The 20,021-nt window shown below is 37.9% G+C and overlaps 1 protein-coding gene across 1 annotated transcript in view; it reads right to left on the bottom strand.

Annotated features, from left to right (window-relative positions):
• sorcs3 (sortilin related VPS10 domain containing receptor 3) overlaps nt 1-20,021 on the bottom strand; it is a 120,358-nt gene that overhangs the window by 5,017 nt on the left and 95,320 nt on the right. The window contains exons 18-24 of the mRNA XM_044346647.1: nt 17,083-17,269; nt 13,371-13,504; nt 12,094-12,217; nt 11,427-11,539; nt 4,067-4,198; nt 3,868-3,967; nt 1,326-1,431 (exon numbers count right to left, since the gene is read on the bottom strand). Coding sequence (XP_044202582.1) covers nt 1,326-1,431; nt 3,868-3,967; nt 4,067-4,198; nt 11,427-11,539; nt 12,094-12,217; nt 13,371-13,504; nt 17,083-17,269 — 896 coding nt within the window. The remainder of the gene's footprint in view (nt 1-1,325; nt 1,432-3,867; nt 3,968-4,066; nt 4,199-11,426; nt 11,540-12,093; nt 12,218-13,370; nt 13,505-17,082; nt 17,270-20,021) is intronic.

Raw genomic sequence — 20,021 nt, 5'->3', positions numbered from 1 at the left:
AAGGAAGAGAGTGATAAAAAAAGATGCTCAGAACAATGTTAGAAAACCATCTTATCTTTCTGGCAATATTTTGTAGGAAAAAAAAATCTTTTGGTAACCCTTTATTTTACAGGTCTTTAAATTTTAAATACTAAAATATTAAATACTGATTTACGGGAAATTTTCTGAGTAATTAGCAGGTATGTTACAGTTCATTTTACAGAAATGGTGGCAAGGTTTGGTCCAAATTATAAGAGAAAAACAGAGAAAGTGGTTGATTTATTTGGTAGGTGCAGATTAATTATATTTGGGTTCATACAGAGTTGTTAATTTGTAAAATTCTTAATTAATTAGATTAGATAAGTACTTAAAAACTCTGCAATGATCACATTACCTATATACTACCAAATTACATATCCCTTTCAAAGAAATGTCCTCAGAAATAAGAGTTACACAGCAGCTACTTTTTAGGAAAGAATGCTAATATATTGTTTTACACACAAAACTACACAATAAAACTATGTTCTGTTAGTTAAAGTGATGTTAAGGGTCTAATTTATTTTAGCTCCTATGAATCTAAGATTTACCATTCTTTCTTAGAGTGAAAACAAACATGTTAAGTTTTTTCTCCATAAGTCATTAATAACTCTGAGATGACAAACTTTTGTTAAAAACCCATTTATGTATATCACAACTAACCTCAAAGAAAGTTCCTCTGTTTCATCATGCTGATATGGACACGCCAACTTTCCTTTCAGTTGTCTTGACTATAATTATTCCTCAGTAATTCATTTATAGGCAAATGACAGTAACAGTGGTATCTTTTCCCATCTGTATTTATAACCACTAATATACATCTTTATTTAGTCACTATCCAATTTATTTCCAATTACTATTCATTTTGGTTATTAATTGCTCTATTTTGTAACTGTGAGATTTCTTGAAAAATGCATCCTCTTTAGACTTAATAGGAAAAATTTCATATCCATAATTAATGACAGCTTTTCCATTTCCTTCCGACTCTTCAAGAGAATCATTTTGAGTATGAATTATTTATTCAGCAAATAACAGCCAAGGCACAGCAACTGCATATTAAATGGTCGTTTTCTCTGCATTTGATCACTGATTAAATTCCAATGCATGTGCCTCATGCATGCTGCAAGTATGTCTACAACCTCTAGGGGGATATGTCAAATCTCCAGACGTGATTGTAATTGATTGGTCCAGAATGTGCTGCTCTGGTATCATCAATAATGGATGATATAGTAATAGATATAAAGTATACTAGGGTTCTATATGATCATGCTGTATGTGCAGCAGGTGGAAGAAATCACAAAGGTGTGTACCTCTTGAATTTGTAGATGAGGAACACTGCTAGCCCCAGGAACACCACTGATAGAAGCATCAGCATAGCCGAGCTGCTGTGTCGAGGGTTTGAGTCCACCAAGGGTGCTGTGAGAGTGGGACAGAAGACAGAGAAGATTCTACTATTGTTACATGTAAAAGTAAAGTAAAGTTGTCAGAATCCTGCATATAACCATGTATAACTGTTCATCATTTATAATTCTGGCTTATTTCCATCTGAATGGTCTAGATGAATGTGTATTGTCCCCAGGGTGCAATTTGTGATAAAATCAGGGTTGGGGGTGTGTTTTTGTACTTGTCAGGCTAAGAAAACAGTCTGCTTTGATGACAGACTTATGTCTTTTTTATTCTTTCCTGTGGTAGGGTCATCATTCTACCACAGGATGTTATCACCTCGTATCTTACCATATATAATGTTTAGGCAGTTTACATTTACTTCACAATAATGTAAATTCATGTGTATTGTTCCCAATAATGAAGCAAAATAAAGTTAAGTTAGGTTATATTGAGTTGATGGATGCCCCATATACAGCAGTAGGTATATAACTATATAACTATATGTATACGTGTGGGTGTGTATGTGTATATAAATATATACACATAGTAAAATAAAGAGGTAAAGTAATGGTAAAATAAATTAAGTTGCTGAAACATATAACCTTATACGAACACAATAGGATGTAAACTGCATATACTAACCAAGCACTTTATTGTGCAATCTAATGCAAACCAATACAACAGCTCTGCCATTAATTCTACTTTTACGAAGCTTCTACATTTTCAGTTTTTGTTGAGGTTTTCAGAAAGGTGATTATTCTACTGTATGTTTATTATTGAGGTCATAGGTCATGGGTGGTGCACTGGACTGCATTATATTGAAAAGTATTCCTAATATTTTGTCCTCCCCTTTAACATACATGAGAGGGGCAAAATATTAGGAACATTTTTCAATCTAATGCACATCACCACAACCCACTACAACCTAATTGTGAAATAGCGCCAGTTGTCAGTTGAAATAGTGCTCCCATCACTTACATTGAAAGCACATTTGAAGGAGATCTTTTAACAGCCAGTGTGAACAGGGGGAATCATTATAGCGAGTAAAACCTGTTTCATTGTTCACATGGGCAACTAACTGTTGTTTTAAGACAGGCTTGAAAAATTGTGAACTTATCTTGTAACTCAACAGTGAACTTTGCCACTGGAGACAGCTGTTCATTCCTGTTTCTAACTACAAGAGCCACATTTCTAACCACAAATCCGATCTAACAAATATATATATATATATATATATATATATATATATATTCACAATAATGATGCATTAAAGATGCATTATAAGATGAGGCATGTATATATAATATCTCAAATGTCATGATTCTGATGCAGATAATTCATACATTTCAGGATTTAAAATGTTTAAATGCACTAACTTACATTTATCTCTGATTAATGTCACAGTACATGGTTTTGCTTTGTGTTCACCTTAAATTCTTCTCATTATTTTGTAGAGTGCAATAGTGTCTGTCATTGCAAGGAAATCACATTGCATTTTCCACCATTTCCATGTTAGCTCTTCAGCTCAGAGACAGAGGCGCATACGCTGGTGACCTTTCTCGAGCAGCTTGAAGGCTTTTTAGACCTTTTCTGAGGAGGTGAAATATAAAGAGGGATCCAGCTGGGTACACCTCCAATGTCATTAGAGTGCAGCACACCACAGAACGTCACAGAGCAGCACATGCCACCCTGTTAATACCCAGCACTTTGAGCTACAGACAACTCATGGCTGTGTGCCTCCAGAGAATGTGTGCCTAATGAAACCAGCCAAGCAATGAATACAGTTTAAGATCTGTCCAGCAGTAGGACATAGGAGACATAGTGAGGACTACTGTGGACTAAGCCAATAAAAGTGTAGTTTTCCCAACCAACCACAGTATTCACAATCGATGCACCTGCATGAATCCAGCATGGACTTGAAACTCATAACAGCAATTTGGTTTTTTTGGTGGAAGTGCATTTAAAGGTCTCAAACGTCAACCAACCATTCCATTTTCAGCAGTTATGAACTAAACAGTGCTGTTGACTCTTCAAGCATTCTGAATTCTGCCTCTGCCCTTAAATTGTACAGTGTTCTTTCTCAAGGACTAAATATTCAACATAATTATACTCAGTGTAACACTCATTTTGTGGTTGAATGGCTGTAAAAGAAATAGAACAGATGTTCAGCTTTTGATGGCAGGCATAAAAAATCCCTCGTCTCAAGGAGCTCCACTTAAAATCAAACCCCTCCCACACTCCCCTGTGTTCTTTTGCCTGGGATGGAGGGAGACTGACAGGAATTTTAATTGGCGGACCAAAGAAAAATTCTTGTTGTCAAAACAAGATTATTACATTTCTATTTCTTGGCACTTCAAAATGACAAATAAAGAATGCTAGTGCATAACAAAATTACCCCTGCAAGTTAATATTATGGCTGATAACTTAATGGCAGCATTGAAAGCAGTGAGAGCAAACGTTTCTTACCCAGCGTTAATTGTGTGTTGTACACAATCACCCTTACACCAGGCTTCAGCTCAAACTCCACCAAATTTTGGTTCAGTGCACTTACAATTATGTCAGACACCTGTTAAACAGACACAGCATGGTATTTTCAGTCAGAATAATACAGCTTGATATGATTTCAACAATTTGTCATGTAAAATGCAATCATAGTCTTCCATACCTGCTCTAGCTCCTCCTCACTCTTTTTCTTGCCCTCTGATTGGTTCTTATGAGGTAACAGGAAGAGCTCAGCAGCTGTTGGAACTCCTGGGAACACAGCTACCAAAACCTGCTCTTCTGGGAAGTCAGACACCTGTGGTGAGGCAGGAACATGCTCCATTAGCTATCACACTGTGACAGGTAGCTTTAAAAATAAAATAAAAAACATGTGTCTTTGTGCTGTCACTGCTGGGCCCATAAAATCATGCAATTACATCAGTTTTGTCACCCAACTCATATGAAACAAATTACTAAGTGAATCTAAAATAGGAACTGCATTTATCTTTGGCATCAAGAGTCTGACCTGGTCATTTCTGCCAAGGATGCACCAAGTCCAGCACAGCTTGGAGTGGGGAGTGACAATAACTTCCCTCTAGGCACAAAGCCTCAGAGCAAATGAATGTGCACAACACCAACAGCTTAAATACACCACCCTAATTAAAAGAGTGCGCTGGATAAATGTTGCAGTGAGAAGAGTATGCCATGTGAGTGTAGTGGCAGACTCGAGATGACTGCCTGAACTAGCTTTACTGCATTAAGTGTGCAGTTGCTGCAACAAAACAGGCCAGTTTCTGTATAACAACTGTTACCAGACAGCAAATGATGACTTTATGGACTGTATTAAAGCAAGGCAAGCAATTTTTTTTATTTATAGAGCATGGTTCCTTAAAGTAAACTCAATGTGCTTTACATGAAAATGCAAGTAGTAGGTCTATACCTTTTCAGAAACTGCAAGATTCTGCATAACCTTCCATGAAAAGTTACTTTTCAATTTATGTCCTTAAATTCTCATTTAAGATATAATTGCCTGTCAATGAGTCTCTACTGGAAGATAAGTGGTTGTATAAGTTTGGAAGCTTAAGCTAGAAAAGCAGCAAAGGTTCAGGAGTTGGTCCTGAAGTACCTGATTTTTTCAACCTCTTCTCACAGACTTTTAGATGCCTTAATGCTTGCTTGTGGCATTACATGTCATTTCTGTCTGAAATGTTTTCTTTTGACACATTTTGAGTAAATGCTTCAAACATACAAAGTAAAAAAACAAACCCAAATCACAAATAACATTTGAAGTATTACTGGTGTTGCTAGTTATTCTTTTTTTAAAGGTTGTGTTTTAAAAGTGAAATCCACATTTTTATGTCAGTTACTAACTGACAAGACAGGCCATGATTTTTGAAGGACAGCAAAGATTTTGATTGAGTATCAGTAAATAATGTGAATATATGAAATGTAAAATAAATCCATAAAATCAAAGTGATCACAAACATGATGAACTGTATCCAACTGTTCTTTCCAGTTTGATTTTAGTATTTTAGTACTATTTAAATCAGCATTCACCAGTGCATTAGTGTATTAACTTACCATCACCGACAGGCAGTGAAGTTACTATTTTCCCTCACAACTACTGCTGTTCTACGCTGTTCTTTAATTGAGGGAGGGAAGCAGAGACCAAAAAAGAGATAAAAGAGAGGCTGTGAAACTGAGAGAGAGGGTGCTACAGATACTGATAGCAAAATAGTGAGAGACACAAGGACACAGAGTGTTAAATGCATAATGACCTTTATATCTAGTCTTCCTCTAGTCTAGTAACACATCAGGCACCGTGTTCATATTGTACAAATGTGTAAAATGTTCAATGCCAGGTTAAGGTCAGGTGACTAAACTGAAAAACTGGGATTATAGTTAAATACTGTATTGGTCTGAATATAAGATGGGGATTTTCCCCTGGAAATACATCTGAAAAAGTGGGATCATCTTATATTCTGGGTCTAGACAATTAGGTGTACTCCTATACGGAGTATTGCATTATGGGTTGTTTGTAGCATTAATGTTGCTAGGCTAGCGAGTGTCTTACAGTCTGTTTATAGTGAGTGTGTTAGAGTCAGTTAGCCCTAAAAGTGTTTCGTTAGTCCAGTTTAACCTGCAGGAGTTTCTGAAGGTTCATGTAATGTGTTTTTCTTCCATGGAGGACATAAATTCATGATGATTGAAAACGAGTCCAAAGCGACTTTCGACGCCTCTGCTGCAGAAACAGAATATGTCAACCTGCCAAATACCACTGTCACAGCTGATAAGGAGCTCAAAAAGACAAACAGTCTTATAAATGCTAACTGCCAGAGAAAATCATTTTTGACTGCTTCCAAGAGTGTAGTAGGAGAGATTTTATTATTATTTAAATGTACATTTATTTAAGCATATCATAAGGTAGAACAATCATGGAATGATTACAGTGACTGAATGTCAAAGACTAACCTGCCTTCAGGCAAATAGAGGTCATTCATAAGAAACAAACAATAGAGAACAAATTTGGTGAAAGTTTTCTGGCTTCATCTCAATTTCCATGGATGTCAAAAGCTTATTTTTCTTTTTATAAAAAAGGTGAAGCCAAACAAATGTTCTGTCTTTTTTGATGTTGTTTTTTTTTGTTTTCCAGAAAAGGATTTTTAAGCCTTAAGTTTATACAAGCATGGAAGACAGAGTCTAGGTGGTGATCACTCTTCATTTTAGAGTCTGTGATGTTTTTATGTTTTCTCTGTGGCCTGGGCAGACAATGGAGTGGGTATAGCCAAAGCACATCAATTATCAAGCACAAAAATCACTATCTGAGTACCAAAGTAGTGAACAAATGATAGCTGCGGGCAGGACTTGCTATGAGAGAAGGGGTGGTGGAGGGGGAGATAAAGTGAATAGGATGACGGAAGAGGCAATAGCCCCTGAAAAAAAAAAATCAATACACGCGGACCATGTTTGTTCTCATTGCAATAAGTTATTAGTTTAAAAAGCTGGCTGGCTGCTCTGGAGTGCTCCCTTTCAATGCCTTGCAAATGTACTGCTGGATAAAAAAATCAGATTGGGATGGTAAGTAGGAAGGGAGGTGAAGCCTGGCTCAAGTTGGTTTGATAAAAAAAAATATTCCACAGTGCAATATTTATGTGCAAGTTTATTTGAAGAAATACTATTTGAAGAAGCTCTAGAGGGACTCAGCATGGAAGCAAAATCATGTGCATTCAACTGAAAGGTATTATCTTTCTACACATTCAATACATTTGTTTTTTGCATGTACAACTTGTTTTGAAATGCATTTGTCCTTTTTTCAAATAGATCTATGTATATAGTATTTTTGGCATTTCCATATGTTGTTTAGGTAACACTGTCACCTGGATAATCCAGTATTCATGCTCAACTAACTGTCAACAAGAATAGATGTGTGCTCCAACAGAAAAGGAAGTGAGTTCTTGCCTTGCACCATTTGAGCAAATTGATTCTCCCCAAACAGTCAATGTACCAACTTCACAGACATTAGCTGTAAGCTAGCTAGAAACTGACACTCAGTCTGTGTGTGAGACTGTGTCGGCGTGTGTGTGTAGCAGCTTAGCCTCTGACTGATCTCACCAGAGAACTATTTTTTTCCTCTTGTCTCTGCACGTTTACAAAATCGATTCTTAAAGTCCTGGGATAAGGAAGAATTTTTACCTCAACTTGAAACATTTTGAACTCGCGCAGATGTGTCTTTGTCTCAATTTTTACGGTGCTGAGCATATTCATACATATTTTCCAGTCTTTTCATTATCTTTACATGCAATCGTGGTACTTCTAATAATTGCATTTTGTCTGAGCACACGTTAAGAGTCTACAGCCAAGCTAGCCTCTCTGTGAGGCTGTTCTTAGGCACACCAGTGCTTTGAATTAAATGCTAATGAAAATGTTAACATGTTTATGTTTAACAGGTAATATTTACCTTGGTTGTCCTCTTCAATGAGTTTTTGCTAATTAGTACTAAAAACAAAGTACTGTTGAGGCTGATAGGGAATGTCATTACTTTTGCAGGTATTTGGTCATATATTGGACAAATGCACATTTTGACCTGATGTTGTCAGGCACTAGAGGACGCACCACCAAAGTTATTATGGTTCATCTTTTGGGAAAAATTATGCAGTACCAAATTTAATGGCAATCCATCCAGTTGGACCTTAGTCAGGAAATCATTAAGATCATGGGGATTCATTATCTGGGAACCCTGAATGTCTGTATCAAATTTGATTTGTGCAAATCAATCTTGACAGTGTATGGACATGCTTTATTTCACTGGATAATTAAAATTTATAACCTACTGTTGGTGCCAGATGAAACATGAGTCAAGCCAATAGGAATCATCCTCTGGGGACCTAAACTATGTTTAACACATTTTATGGCAGCCCATCCACAAATTGTTGAGATATTTCATTCGAAAACCAAAACTGTCAACCTCATATTGGCGCTAGAGAAAAAGTTAGGGGATTACCAGAGTCAGTAGGATTCATCCTCTGGGGACCATGCACTGTATGTCAGTACCAAATGTCATAGCAAATTTCCAATACCTGTTGAGATATTGCTGCCTGGGCTGAGGTAGCAGAACAAGGGACCAACTGACTGACATTCTCATTCCTCGAGCTATGGGCTAGCATTACTACAAAGATGTCTTACAAACTGTAAGCTGATGTGTTGCTCCCACTTTGCAGACTATACAGTATAACACTTCCACTGACCTCTAACACTAACTTATGTATTTATAAAATGAATCCTAATATTAGTTGGGATCCAGATTGTTTTTCAGTTGTTAGCAGAATCACTTAAAAACCCAATATTCATTCTAGTCATTTGAGAGTAAGTTAATTATCAAAATTGCAATTGTTCAACAGAGTGAAAAGAGGAAAATATCACATTACTCTGTGTGATTTACAATACATCAGTTTGATGAGAAAGTAGTTTGTGCCTTAGGGGAAGCAATAGGACATGATAGCTTGATAGCTTGCATTAACCTTCAAGGGAAGCTGTGGGGGAGTATGAACATTGTAAACGCTGTGAGTTTGAGCTGAGGGAATGTGAGAGGGAGGTGGCTGGAGATAGACAGTGGAATGAAATAACCTCTATTACTGAATGTGCATTCAGGACTAGTAGAGGCAGTGGCACTAAAATGAGCCTAGGTGAAAAGTGCAAAGTCATGACTTGAAAGATTCAGCAAGTGGGCTAAGCGGCACAGCACCCCAGTTAAATGGACCTTGACTTTAATTGCAAGTTGTTCCCTTTCTCATCTTCTATTTTATTGTTGGGGAGTTGTTTACTATGTTGAAAAGCCATCAGTTCTGTACTGACTTCTGTCTCAAGCAAGAGTTCTCAACCATAACAAAATAGAGGAAAAATAACCCTTCCTGTCACCACTTGGATAATATCTTTGATTGGAAATGAACTTTGTGTCATCTCCAGCCTCATAAACAGGTCTACAGCCCCTTCATATGGGTAGTGATATCAAACTCTAACAGGATAAATTGAAAAGATGAAAACAAACAAAAGTGACATGTCAGCCACTGTCCACAAGCATAACATCATAAAAAAAGCACGTATCGGAACTGTCATCATTTTCACCTACTGATCCATGTTAATACTTCACTTCAAGGGAATGCTGTAACATTGGTTATATTCTGTAACCTTAGTTCTATGATTACTGGTAGAGCCCCTCTAATGCGGCTCTATAGATTTAGCCAATCATTTTTGCATAGTTGGGCACTGAAAACTATGAATGCATATGATCAGTTGATTAGGAAGAGTCCTTTCAAGTGAGCAGGGGTTCCCAATATAAAACAGCATGGCTGTACCTGGCCCTCATATAATCTAATCTCTAATAGACAAGCTTTTTAATATAAATTCCAAATATTGATTGTTGATGATTGTTGTTAATGACACTATGATTTCTCCTCACTAAATACAATAGGCTGGAAATTAAATGGAAATTGTAGGCGCTAACTATGATGTAATGGAAGAACAAAAACAAATTTACAACTTATCACATGACCACAAACTAATTGCCACATTGCAAAGCCCTCTGGCCTTCTGAGAGTCTGAGGCCCCTGGGGAGTTTGTTTTTTAACGTGCTCTAATATAAAGCATAATTGTCAATAAGATAATGGTATTGAACAAAGTACCTTTACAAATAAAGCAGAGAAAGGTGTGACAGAGTATACACTTTTTATATAGCTAACAGCAGTTATTTGAACCATGTCAATATTGCAGCCCTGTGACAAATACAAACACTTGCACAGTTTATACTGTTAGCAGCTTATCATACAACCATATAATAATTACAGTGGTGCAGCACTGTCCACTTTTTGTAACTATCTAGCCATCTACTCAACCCACCCCCGAAGCAAAAATCATCTTATCAAGTCACTTTATATTGACGTAACTTGAACTGCGTTACTTCCCTGGATCATAATTGCTACGGCCACTGGATGGCTTAAACATAACTATAGGTTGTTTTTGCTGGCCTGAATTTTAGACCTATATTGTCATTTCTCTTGTGAGAATGGGCTGTGAATTACACAAGCCTTTCATAGCTTGTGAATGCATCAACAACCCTGGTGATTAATTTAAGGGTGAAATTTACAGCTTCAGTCCAGCGAGTTCAAACATAAACAAAGCCAGTGTGTGTACAGGGTGCTTAATATTGATTCAGTCTAAACAATGTAGCGGAAAGGTGTTACTTCTGCTCTTGATGGAGAAAAGCAATTTCTCAATATAATTTCTTAATACAATAAAAAAAAGAAATATAATGAAAATTGAACAAAACTTCTTTTTCAGGCAAATTATTTTACTTTAAATGACATGACAGTCCAGTTTGAGTTGTAAAATCAATCGACTCAGAAGCATAGGCGTGTGTCTGGGTTATCTGGGTTATTCATGAGATCCCCTTCAACCATTTTAATATTCTTCCAAAAGCGCCCACCTGCAGCTCTAGCATTCAATATGTTGGTAAGATGCCCGAGAGCACAGCACCACCAAATGCAGTCCACCACTCATAAGCTGTGAATGGGGAGATGAGTAGCACTTAACAATGATGGGTGAGCATCCCACACAATATTAGAGCAAGCACACCCCTCCTACGTTCAAGTACGCTACCACATACACACATTAGACACAGTGACAGGTATTGTCACTCGTAGGTCCCAACCAAGCCCTGATTTGATATATTTTTATCTGCGACTTTTAAAATGAAGGAATCAGCACTCATGAAGCCATCTTGGGAGAGAAGGAAAGCAGAGGCGTCTTCACACCTATCTGATGATGAATCACAGGGTGGCCCGAGGGCGTTCTCTTGCCGCACCAATGAGTCCAGAGTATTGGGCAGCACAAGTAATAGGGGTATAGGAAATAATTGAGAAATAGCAGTGTGAGAAAGAATGTAGGAGATAAAAAGACAGAAACTAAAGCAGCAGAAGATGGAGAGACAGAAAGATGGGAGGAAAAATGGAGTGAGAGGGGGAAGGTGAGAGAAAATGAAAATCACTCACTTGGAGCAGAGCCTTCTTAATTACTCTCCCCACATCCTGCCTCCACTCGGGTATGTCGGGGTTGAACTCGTCCAGATTAGGGGAGAAAGATAAAAGTAGAGATTTGAAGAATTCTGTCGAGGAGAGTCAGGGGAGAATCAGCCATTAATTCACCCGGATCCGGGGGCATTATTCTCAGGGAGCTGTGCCAACTGTCATTTTGCTCAAGTTGAGTTTCAGGTAGTTAACACTTGATGAAAAGAAGAGGGTTTCTCATATCCCCTGCACTTCCCTTTGGCTAAATGTACCAGATGCACTTCTAGATAATTAGAAAATGTCACAGCTTTACGCCAACCCATCCGCTGGTAATAAATCATTGCATTTTACAGATACTTGCAGTCGGATTACTTTATTCCAAATGAAGACATGTTCTTTTGAAGTTCTAACAGTAGGCTAATGTGATATATTTTACTCAAGTAGGAGCAGTTTTATTTCGGAAACATTTTACACAAGGCAGAGTCAGAAGATGACTCTACAAGTAATCTAGATGGAAGTATTTGGAAGTATTTAACTGCTTCCATTTCAACAGCCCTTTGTTAGCATGTTACTAATTTAGAGGATGCCAATAGTACAGACTTGTTAACATGTGTTATGAGCTCCCACAAACAATTAGAAAACCAGTACTGACCTTTGACAGCTATGGTCTTGCTATCCTGTAGTATGGTGTTGGCCGCAGCCACTTGGACTGTGATGGTGTGCATTCCCTCGTTGGGGAAGGTGTGCGAGATACTCCCATCCAAACTTATCACTGGCTGCAAGCGTAGAAGGTAAAGTTTCAAATAATGTTCACAAGCGTGTGGCATGACTTTCTCCCAGTACACCATGCATCATTCATCAAGCACTTTAAGCTGTGTTGCCTTCTTCAGGTGGTGTCCAAGGTCAATCGTATTAAGATGGAAGAGATATGTACTATGTTTTTAAAAACTGACTACAGTTCTTCTGATGGGGGTAGATGAAAAGTCAGGGGATCACCAAAGTCATTGGGATTCATCCTCTGGGTACCATGGATATCTGTACCAACTTTTATGACAATGCATTCAATAGCTGTCAAGACATGCCACTAGATGCCTTTCCATCCACCTGTTTTTATTAATATTTTCAATTTCTGCATAAAAAAAAGAACTGAGTGGAAACGCTGACAATGGATCATGACGTTTATGAATCATGTGACTTAAATATTCACTGAAGCTCCTGCTCCACCGAAGAGATGAGAAACAGTGGCAGACAAAAACATCAGATCTGTGTGGATCTGTGAGACTGTATGGCTCCTCAGATTAATGCAGGAAACAAACAGAAATGTTATATATAGTTTAATGGCCCCCAGATCACCAGATGTTGATCTCAATAACCTAACTTTAAATAATACCGCAGTAGGTGGAAACATGAATTCATTTGAAATTTCTTTTGTTGATTTTCTGGAAATTCGCTAAAAAATTTCATTACATTTAGATGGAAACCTATAGCTGCTGAAAAACAAAGATAGTGACCTTAAAATGATGGACCAATGAACTGACCAACACTGGCATTCCTAGAGACACAACTATGAGTATAGAATTAGTCAGAATCACTTTTTCGATGGACCATATATAAGGAAACAGTCTTGGACACCACACTGAGGAAGGATAGATGGCCAAAAATGTTTGGTGAACAAACACAGCATACTGGAGAGGAGGTGTTTCCCATTTTCATTAGCTTTGACTAAAGCTCACCTCACTGTGTGCAATCTCAAAGTTAGAAACACATCTTAATTGCATTTGGTTAGATGCCACACCTTTCAAAACTGTATGACAGATGCAATTCTTCACAAAAATAATGATGCTTTACAAAAATAACAGATAAAATCCAGCATTGCACGCAACAGAAACTAAGACTGAAATTTATATTAATGAGCCTTAGAGGAATTACCTCAGTATTGTTGCCTAGCCACCAGAAGTAGGTGACTGTGCGTGAGTGGCTTGGCAAAACCACTGCTGTGATGTTCACTTCCTTGTTCCTTATGACCACGAAGGGAGCAAGAAGTTGGACATGCTCCACTGGACCTAAGAAAGAAACACCACAGAGGAGTTGATGGCTACTTCTAATGAGGCACACTTGAGTGTGTGGTTCCCATTCAAATGAGAAAAAGCCAGTTGGCAGGATCACAATTCCCAAGTACATGGGGTATAAGGCTTATTTCAGGGAGAGAAACATTGCAAACAACATTCCCAGCACTTTGCTTAGTGCATTCGAGGATATGATCCACCCTCATACCCTGGGCAGGATAAGTGGATAGTGTGGATGGATGCGTACATTTTAGGAACAAATGTAGTATAAATATCACTTCCAGAGAAGATTTACTGTCAGAGGCAAATTATCAATGTGTTGCCAACTTCACAAGCATGAAGCAAGCATTAATATGACATAATGGATGGAAAGTCTTTCAAAACTCTAAAATGTATTGCGTCTTATAACCTTTTGGATGTAACTTCAAAAATGTGAATATCAGCTTCTCATTCATGGTGACAGATTATTGCTACTTGTCAAATTAGACAAGTTGGTTCTTTTTATGTCATTTGAAACAGTATGAGAGTGAATTAAGGAAATAATATACCTTGAATCCATCCACATAAAAACAGTCACATCATGAAAAGATGGCAACAAACAGACAAACATTGTAATGGAATCATTCTTCCTGTTTTGTGCCTGATTTTTATACTACAATAAATGCAAAGTTAGCTGCTTGCTGGCAGGTGTAATGAGATTAAATACAGTATAGATGTTTTAACAATGTGCATGCTGTGATGACAGGAGATGAAAGACTGTTACACTATGTGTTCTTGTGATTTTTCTTCGTCTCAGATTCGGCGTTGTTTTTGTCACATCAAGTTGTGACAATTCAATTGTTATAAATAACTATGACAGTAAGTTGGTACTACATGTTTATTAAATATCTTATCCTCATTACATATTTGTCATTGCCTTTTGTGTCTTTGAACAGGTTAAATCAGACTTTGCTGAAACAAGGTTGCTAAATACAGTGTGAATTTATACATATTCTGGTTTGGTAAATTGATGACATATTCTAAATTGTTTCACCTTACATTGCTTTTATTTCACTAACAGTAACGCAAGAAGTGTAGTTAGCTGTTGTCAAGTCGACCTGGTTCATTGTCTCTCATCTGCTCCGCTCAGAGGACACACACTCACATGCACGGAGCGTTCACCCACGATGAAACATAAATGACAATAAAATGCAGTAGACGCTCACACTGAGCTGAAATGAAATGAGTGTACATTAATTAAGTACATAACATAAATAAACAGTGTCTACTGTGTTTTGCAATCATTTATGGTTCCTCTCTACTTCTTCTCTCTACAGTTTCTCTACTCTGTTTCACCGCGAGTGGGGCTGAGCACTCCATGAGTGTGAGTGTGTGTCCTCTGAACGGAGCAGAGGAGAGACAGCGAACCAGGTGGAGTACTCGAGTTGACGACAAATACACTTGTTACATTACTGTAAGTACAATAAAAGCTTCGCTAGTAAAAAGCCAATAAGATTAATTTATCCCCCCTGATATCATTGTCCATCTGAATGTTTCACAGCAGACATCGTCATATGCCAATTCTGTAGACATCGCCCAACCCTAGTTTACCATGTAGCATTATAGCATTCTACTGTTTACTGAAGAACTATGAAGATGAAAGAGAGACTCATTGCCACCATGATGACCATTTCAGAGCTGTACAACACTGCCACAAGGGAATACAAAGACATCGCCGTGCACTCGCTTGACATTGTATTGGGCTGCAAGTCGGAACATTTAGTTAGTATTTCTATTTGTGTTATGATCAGATATGTCAAACAAATGGGCCATGTAATGACACGCCCACACCTTTAGTTTGAAGGCAGTCTTGTTTTGTCAGCACTGACATTTTAGCCAATACCATGATCTTTCCCTTAAAGCTTAAACAAGTGATTTGAGTTGCCTATTCATAGCTATAATATTCTTAATCATGCTTTAGTTAATTACAAGGGGATAGTGTAGAGAAATCAAAAGAAGACATGATCATTAAAAACCTTCCCTCATTATGTTGATGCAGTAAAAATGGTACTCCAGGCAATACAATGTTTCTTTCAAAAAGCATTTGCTGCTGCAAATCATTTGTATGTAAATGTAATATTTAGAGGACAGCATAGTCACTCCAGTCAACCTTGAGCAATTAGTTGCTAACACATTTTATTTACAGGCCTACCAAAAAGCAAATTCATCTCCAAGATCACAAAAACATTTGTGTGTGTGCTATAAAACAACAGATAATCAAATCCTTTCTGACATTCAGACAGTAAAAAGTAGTGACTGCAAAAAATCATCTCAGGTCTACATGGGTGTGTAACTGTGGTGATGGCACCTAAAAAAGTCCTCCTCTAATACTGAAAATATGTTGACGCCATCATGTATTTTTTGACATACCTTCTGGGTAATGCTGCAAACCTCCCCACTAAGAACCTAATAGGACCTGACAGGGGTCTAGGTTGCTTTACACTAATCTCAGGGATGAAGTTTCCCGCCGCGGACAGATGTAATTCGCTACTTTCGTGGAAAAACTCCAACGAATGGTTCGTGCAGCGCTGTGGTCTGGGGTGTTCGTCTCGCCGAGGCTTCTGTTAACTCTCATCCTCTTTAACCAGAACTAATCTTTATCCCCACTTTGAGATGCTCAGTGTGTGTATGTGCGCATAAGTGTGTCAGTGTGTGTGAATCAGAGAGAGTGAGAGACTCATTTGGTATTAAATATACTCAGCTGAGAAATCATTGTAGTAGTTTTTGGCATTTCCCTTAAAAGCATCACCTGCACTGTGAAGTAAATCCTGCTAAAATTACTGCCGTCAGAAATGTATAAATGCAGAACACACTGGCTGACACGTCGGATGGCCAGAGGTTGAATTAAAATGGATTGAACAAATCAATGAAAGAGCAACACACAAGATAATGAGACGATTCAACACATACTGAGATTATTCCCTTGGAAACTTAAATAATATAATATTTTATTCCTGCTGAAACCATGACTATACTGTAGTTTGTTATGTATGCGTAAAATCTGCTCCACTTTAAAGTAAGCCATTATTGTGGTGTTGTACCCTCAGATAACTGGCAATTAGCTGCAGTGGCCTTAAAGGCCCATTTCTCAGTCTCACATTCTGCCCACAGTGAAACCATGCATAAGCAAGTTAGTAATGACCTTCCTCAAAAATGTTGTTTGTGTTTATCACAGCTGCTATATTACATAATCCTGTGTATAGGTCAGTACAGTTCATTTCAGATGAGTTTAGCATGGATCAACAGTGTGGCTGTCATTCAGGTGACACCTGGAGCTAGCTATTGTAAAATGTACAAATGAAAAGAACATATTGCTGCTTTAGATTCAAATGTTTGTCTCCCTTATGAGTTGTGAAAACCATGTTTTCAGGATGTTAAAAAAGCAGTTTTCTTTTTTTTGAGGATGTAGTTTTTAAACTGCACAGTGCATTATAAACCCAGGTGTTGGACGGAAAAAACAACCCAATAAAAATTTTAACATATTAACTTCAAAGCAGCAGCATGTCATTTTATTTTGTCACAATATGTACACTTACATGTTACATGCAGGAAGAGTGTTGTGGTGTCATAACCCAGGTTGTTCTCTGCCATGGCTGTGACACGGAATATCCCAGCAGACTTGTAGACATGTTTGATCCCCTCCTCAGTCCAGCTCAGGTTGGAGTATGACACGGCTGTGCCATCACCGAAATCCAGCTGGATGTTGGTCCGTAAAGAGTCACCCTGAAACACAGCACCGCAGGGCTTTTTTCAACTATAGCTTAACACCCTTTATAGAGAGGATGCACTGACACCACTTTTTCTCACCATGTGAAACCCCCTTCCTACTACAGAAAGGCAAAAAACCCCTAAAAAACATCAGGTGACTGCTTCAAGAGAGGGGAGCCATGACACAGCGAGCAACTCAGTGATCTGTTGATGTTGAAATGTGGATTTTGGTGACACACATGAAGCTCAACATTGGTAACATTCACTTCATGTATATATCAAGACTACTGAAGGTCATTTCAAAAGACAAAATACCACATTGGTCTAAAATATAACAGAACATGCTATAATTTCATGGTGTAATCTCAATCACCAGCTAAAGCTCTGGGTGTGAGTGCACATTAGTGTGAGCAGCAGTTTTGGTGACAAGTGCAATCCTGGAACAGCACACTGCAAATTGAAAAAGAGGGTTAATGTTGTGTGTTATCAGTAAGAGGAATACAGTATCAGCAGGTGGGTGATGAGCTGTGTTTTAATACTGACCAATCATGTCCGCTGTAAGTGCAGAAGACAGGATCCATTTCTCTGAGCAGAAAACTGTTCCTTCTCAAATTTACCGTAAGCCAAATATTAACAAGCAGCATTCCAAGCTGAAATAGTTCAGGAGACAGTGAAATTTCTGTCTGTACATAATGACATAGAAAGACATGGATATCCATGCAATCAGGCAAGGAATGCAAATTATATTTTTGGTAAGAATCTATTAATCTATAACGTTTATGTCATAAAATTGTATTTTGGTGCGCTTTGAAATCTGTGTTCGATGACACAACGCATGTGAAACTGAATATACCTGAAATGTTTTTGTGATTTTAGAGAGATCTGTTTTGAGCACCTCAAGCCACCAAAACTATCTTTTGCACTTTTGTTTACAATAAGAGATGGTCTGAGCAGATGGAAAGACAAACACAATTTTAAAAGAAAATGATTGCACTGCTGCACCTGATCATAAACATAACCTCAGCAGCATCACTCCACTCATCTGGAGCGATGAAACAGGTTCAAGTACATAGAACAGATCAACAGAAATGGCACTGCGAGTGTATTAGTGCTTTACATTAGCACTAGTTGCATTGCAAGACCTATTGTAGGAGGTCTTTAAGCAGTCCCATCAGGAATTTGAAGCTAGTGATTTAATGCACCCCAAACAATCCCAGCACAAGATGCAACAGCTTGCAATTTTGTCCAATCTTAACAATATTTTTACACAAAAAATAGTATTCTCTGTATTACTGTATTCTCTTAGGAAGTTGGATTTTCAGGCAGACACTTATTTCCACGCAGTGTGTTACTGTCTACACACTGCACCAATCAAGACTCCAGCTTTACTCTACGTATTTGTACTTCCTCCAGTTCCTTTCAGATGGATATACATGAATAAAGAAAAGGAGCAACCAAGAATGGTCAGGTCAAACAAAAATGAAATAAAAGCTTACAACAGGCTTAAGCTTGTCTTAATGACAAGGAGAAGTAAGCTGCACACAGATCACCACATCTACACACAGTTCACACAAGTGAAAATTATGCACACTGATCTTGAAATATATAAGAAGTGAGTTTTTTTTATTCATTTTAACAGCATTTGTGTCGTCTTTTAAAATGTATGTTCATTTTCACCAGTTAATAGTCATGCTGTATAATTATAGTACTTAGATATAATTGTATAGTTAGATAAATACAGTTCTTTCAATTATTCCTCTCCCAGACTAGTAAGTTCAAGTATGAATGTCTCTTGTATGGAATTAATGCTGCTGGTTTCAAAAGTTTTGTCTGGATAGTTCAGCAGGAAACTATTTTTTCATATTTGTTTTGATAAATGTAGCAGATACTAACTTGCTAAACAAACTGGTAAACATAAATAAATGTAATACAGACAAATATTCGCAATTATGAAACTCTGTTCTAATGAGTTCTTGCATACAGATGATGTGTTCAGAAGTTAATCCATTAGTAGAATAATTATGGGTAATTATTTACAGTCAGCTTTGATTTGATCCTTGTGTCCTTAAGTTTTGAATATCACAGTTATTAATTACTTGATATTTTAATGTTAAGATGATACAGCATTTCTGTATATCAATATGTGTGTGTGTGCAAGAGTACGGCTGTGTGTGACAGGAAAAGAGAGAGTTTTGTATGTGTGTGAGACAGAGAGTGCACATGTGTGTCTGTGTAAATATGCACCCACCCCACCATGTTTGCCTTTGCATGGTGTGTGAGTCTTCAGCTGCCTGCACAGAGTCCTCTGGGAATCACATCTGGCACTATCCAAGGATCAGCACACAGCGCAAGTGTTGGTGGCTCCAGCTGCCACTGCAACCAAATATGCGCTCACAACCCCCCTCCAGGCCTGCGAATGCAAAGTCCCAGCCTCCCCTTGGCACATTGTAGCGCAATGCTACTGGGATCTTCATTTGTAACACTGCATTAGCATGCCGGCTTCACCAAAACTCACAATGACACTAAATAAATAAACCTATTATTCATTTTCTCTTTCCTGCTCTTTGGCTCCTGCCATCCCTCGCTACCTGAGTCCCTTCTTTGTGTGCATCTGAGCGTGAAAACGCAGGAGGTTTCGTTGAGTGTTCTGGGGATATTTCATGTCACTTTGCCTGGAAAATGATATCTTTGATAAGTGGCTGGAGAGAATAGAGAACAGCTAAGAACAGGGTTTGATAGTGCGGGCATTGTTAAGAGCTGTAATGAG

The sequence above is a fragment of the Thunnus albacares genome, chromosome 3, assembly GCF_914725855.1.
Source record: "Thunnus albacares chromosome 3, fThuAlb1.1, whole genome shotgun sequence".
In the NCBI taxonomy this organism is placed as follows: domain Eukaryota; kingdom Metazoa; phylum Chordata; class Actinopteri; order Scombriformes; family Scombridae; genus Thunnus; species Thunnus albacares.
The sequence above is the reverse complement of the archived record's forward strand: the minus strand, read 5'-3'. Positions and strand labels throughout refer to the sequence as shown.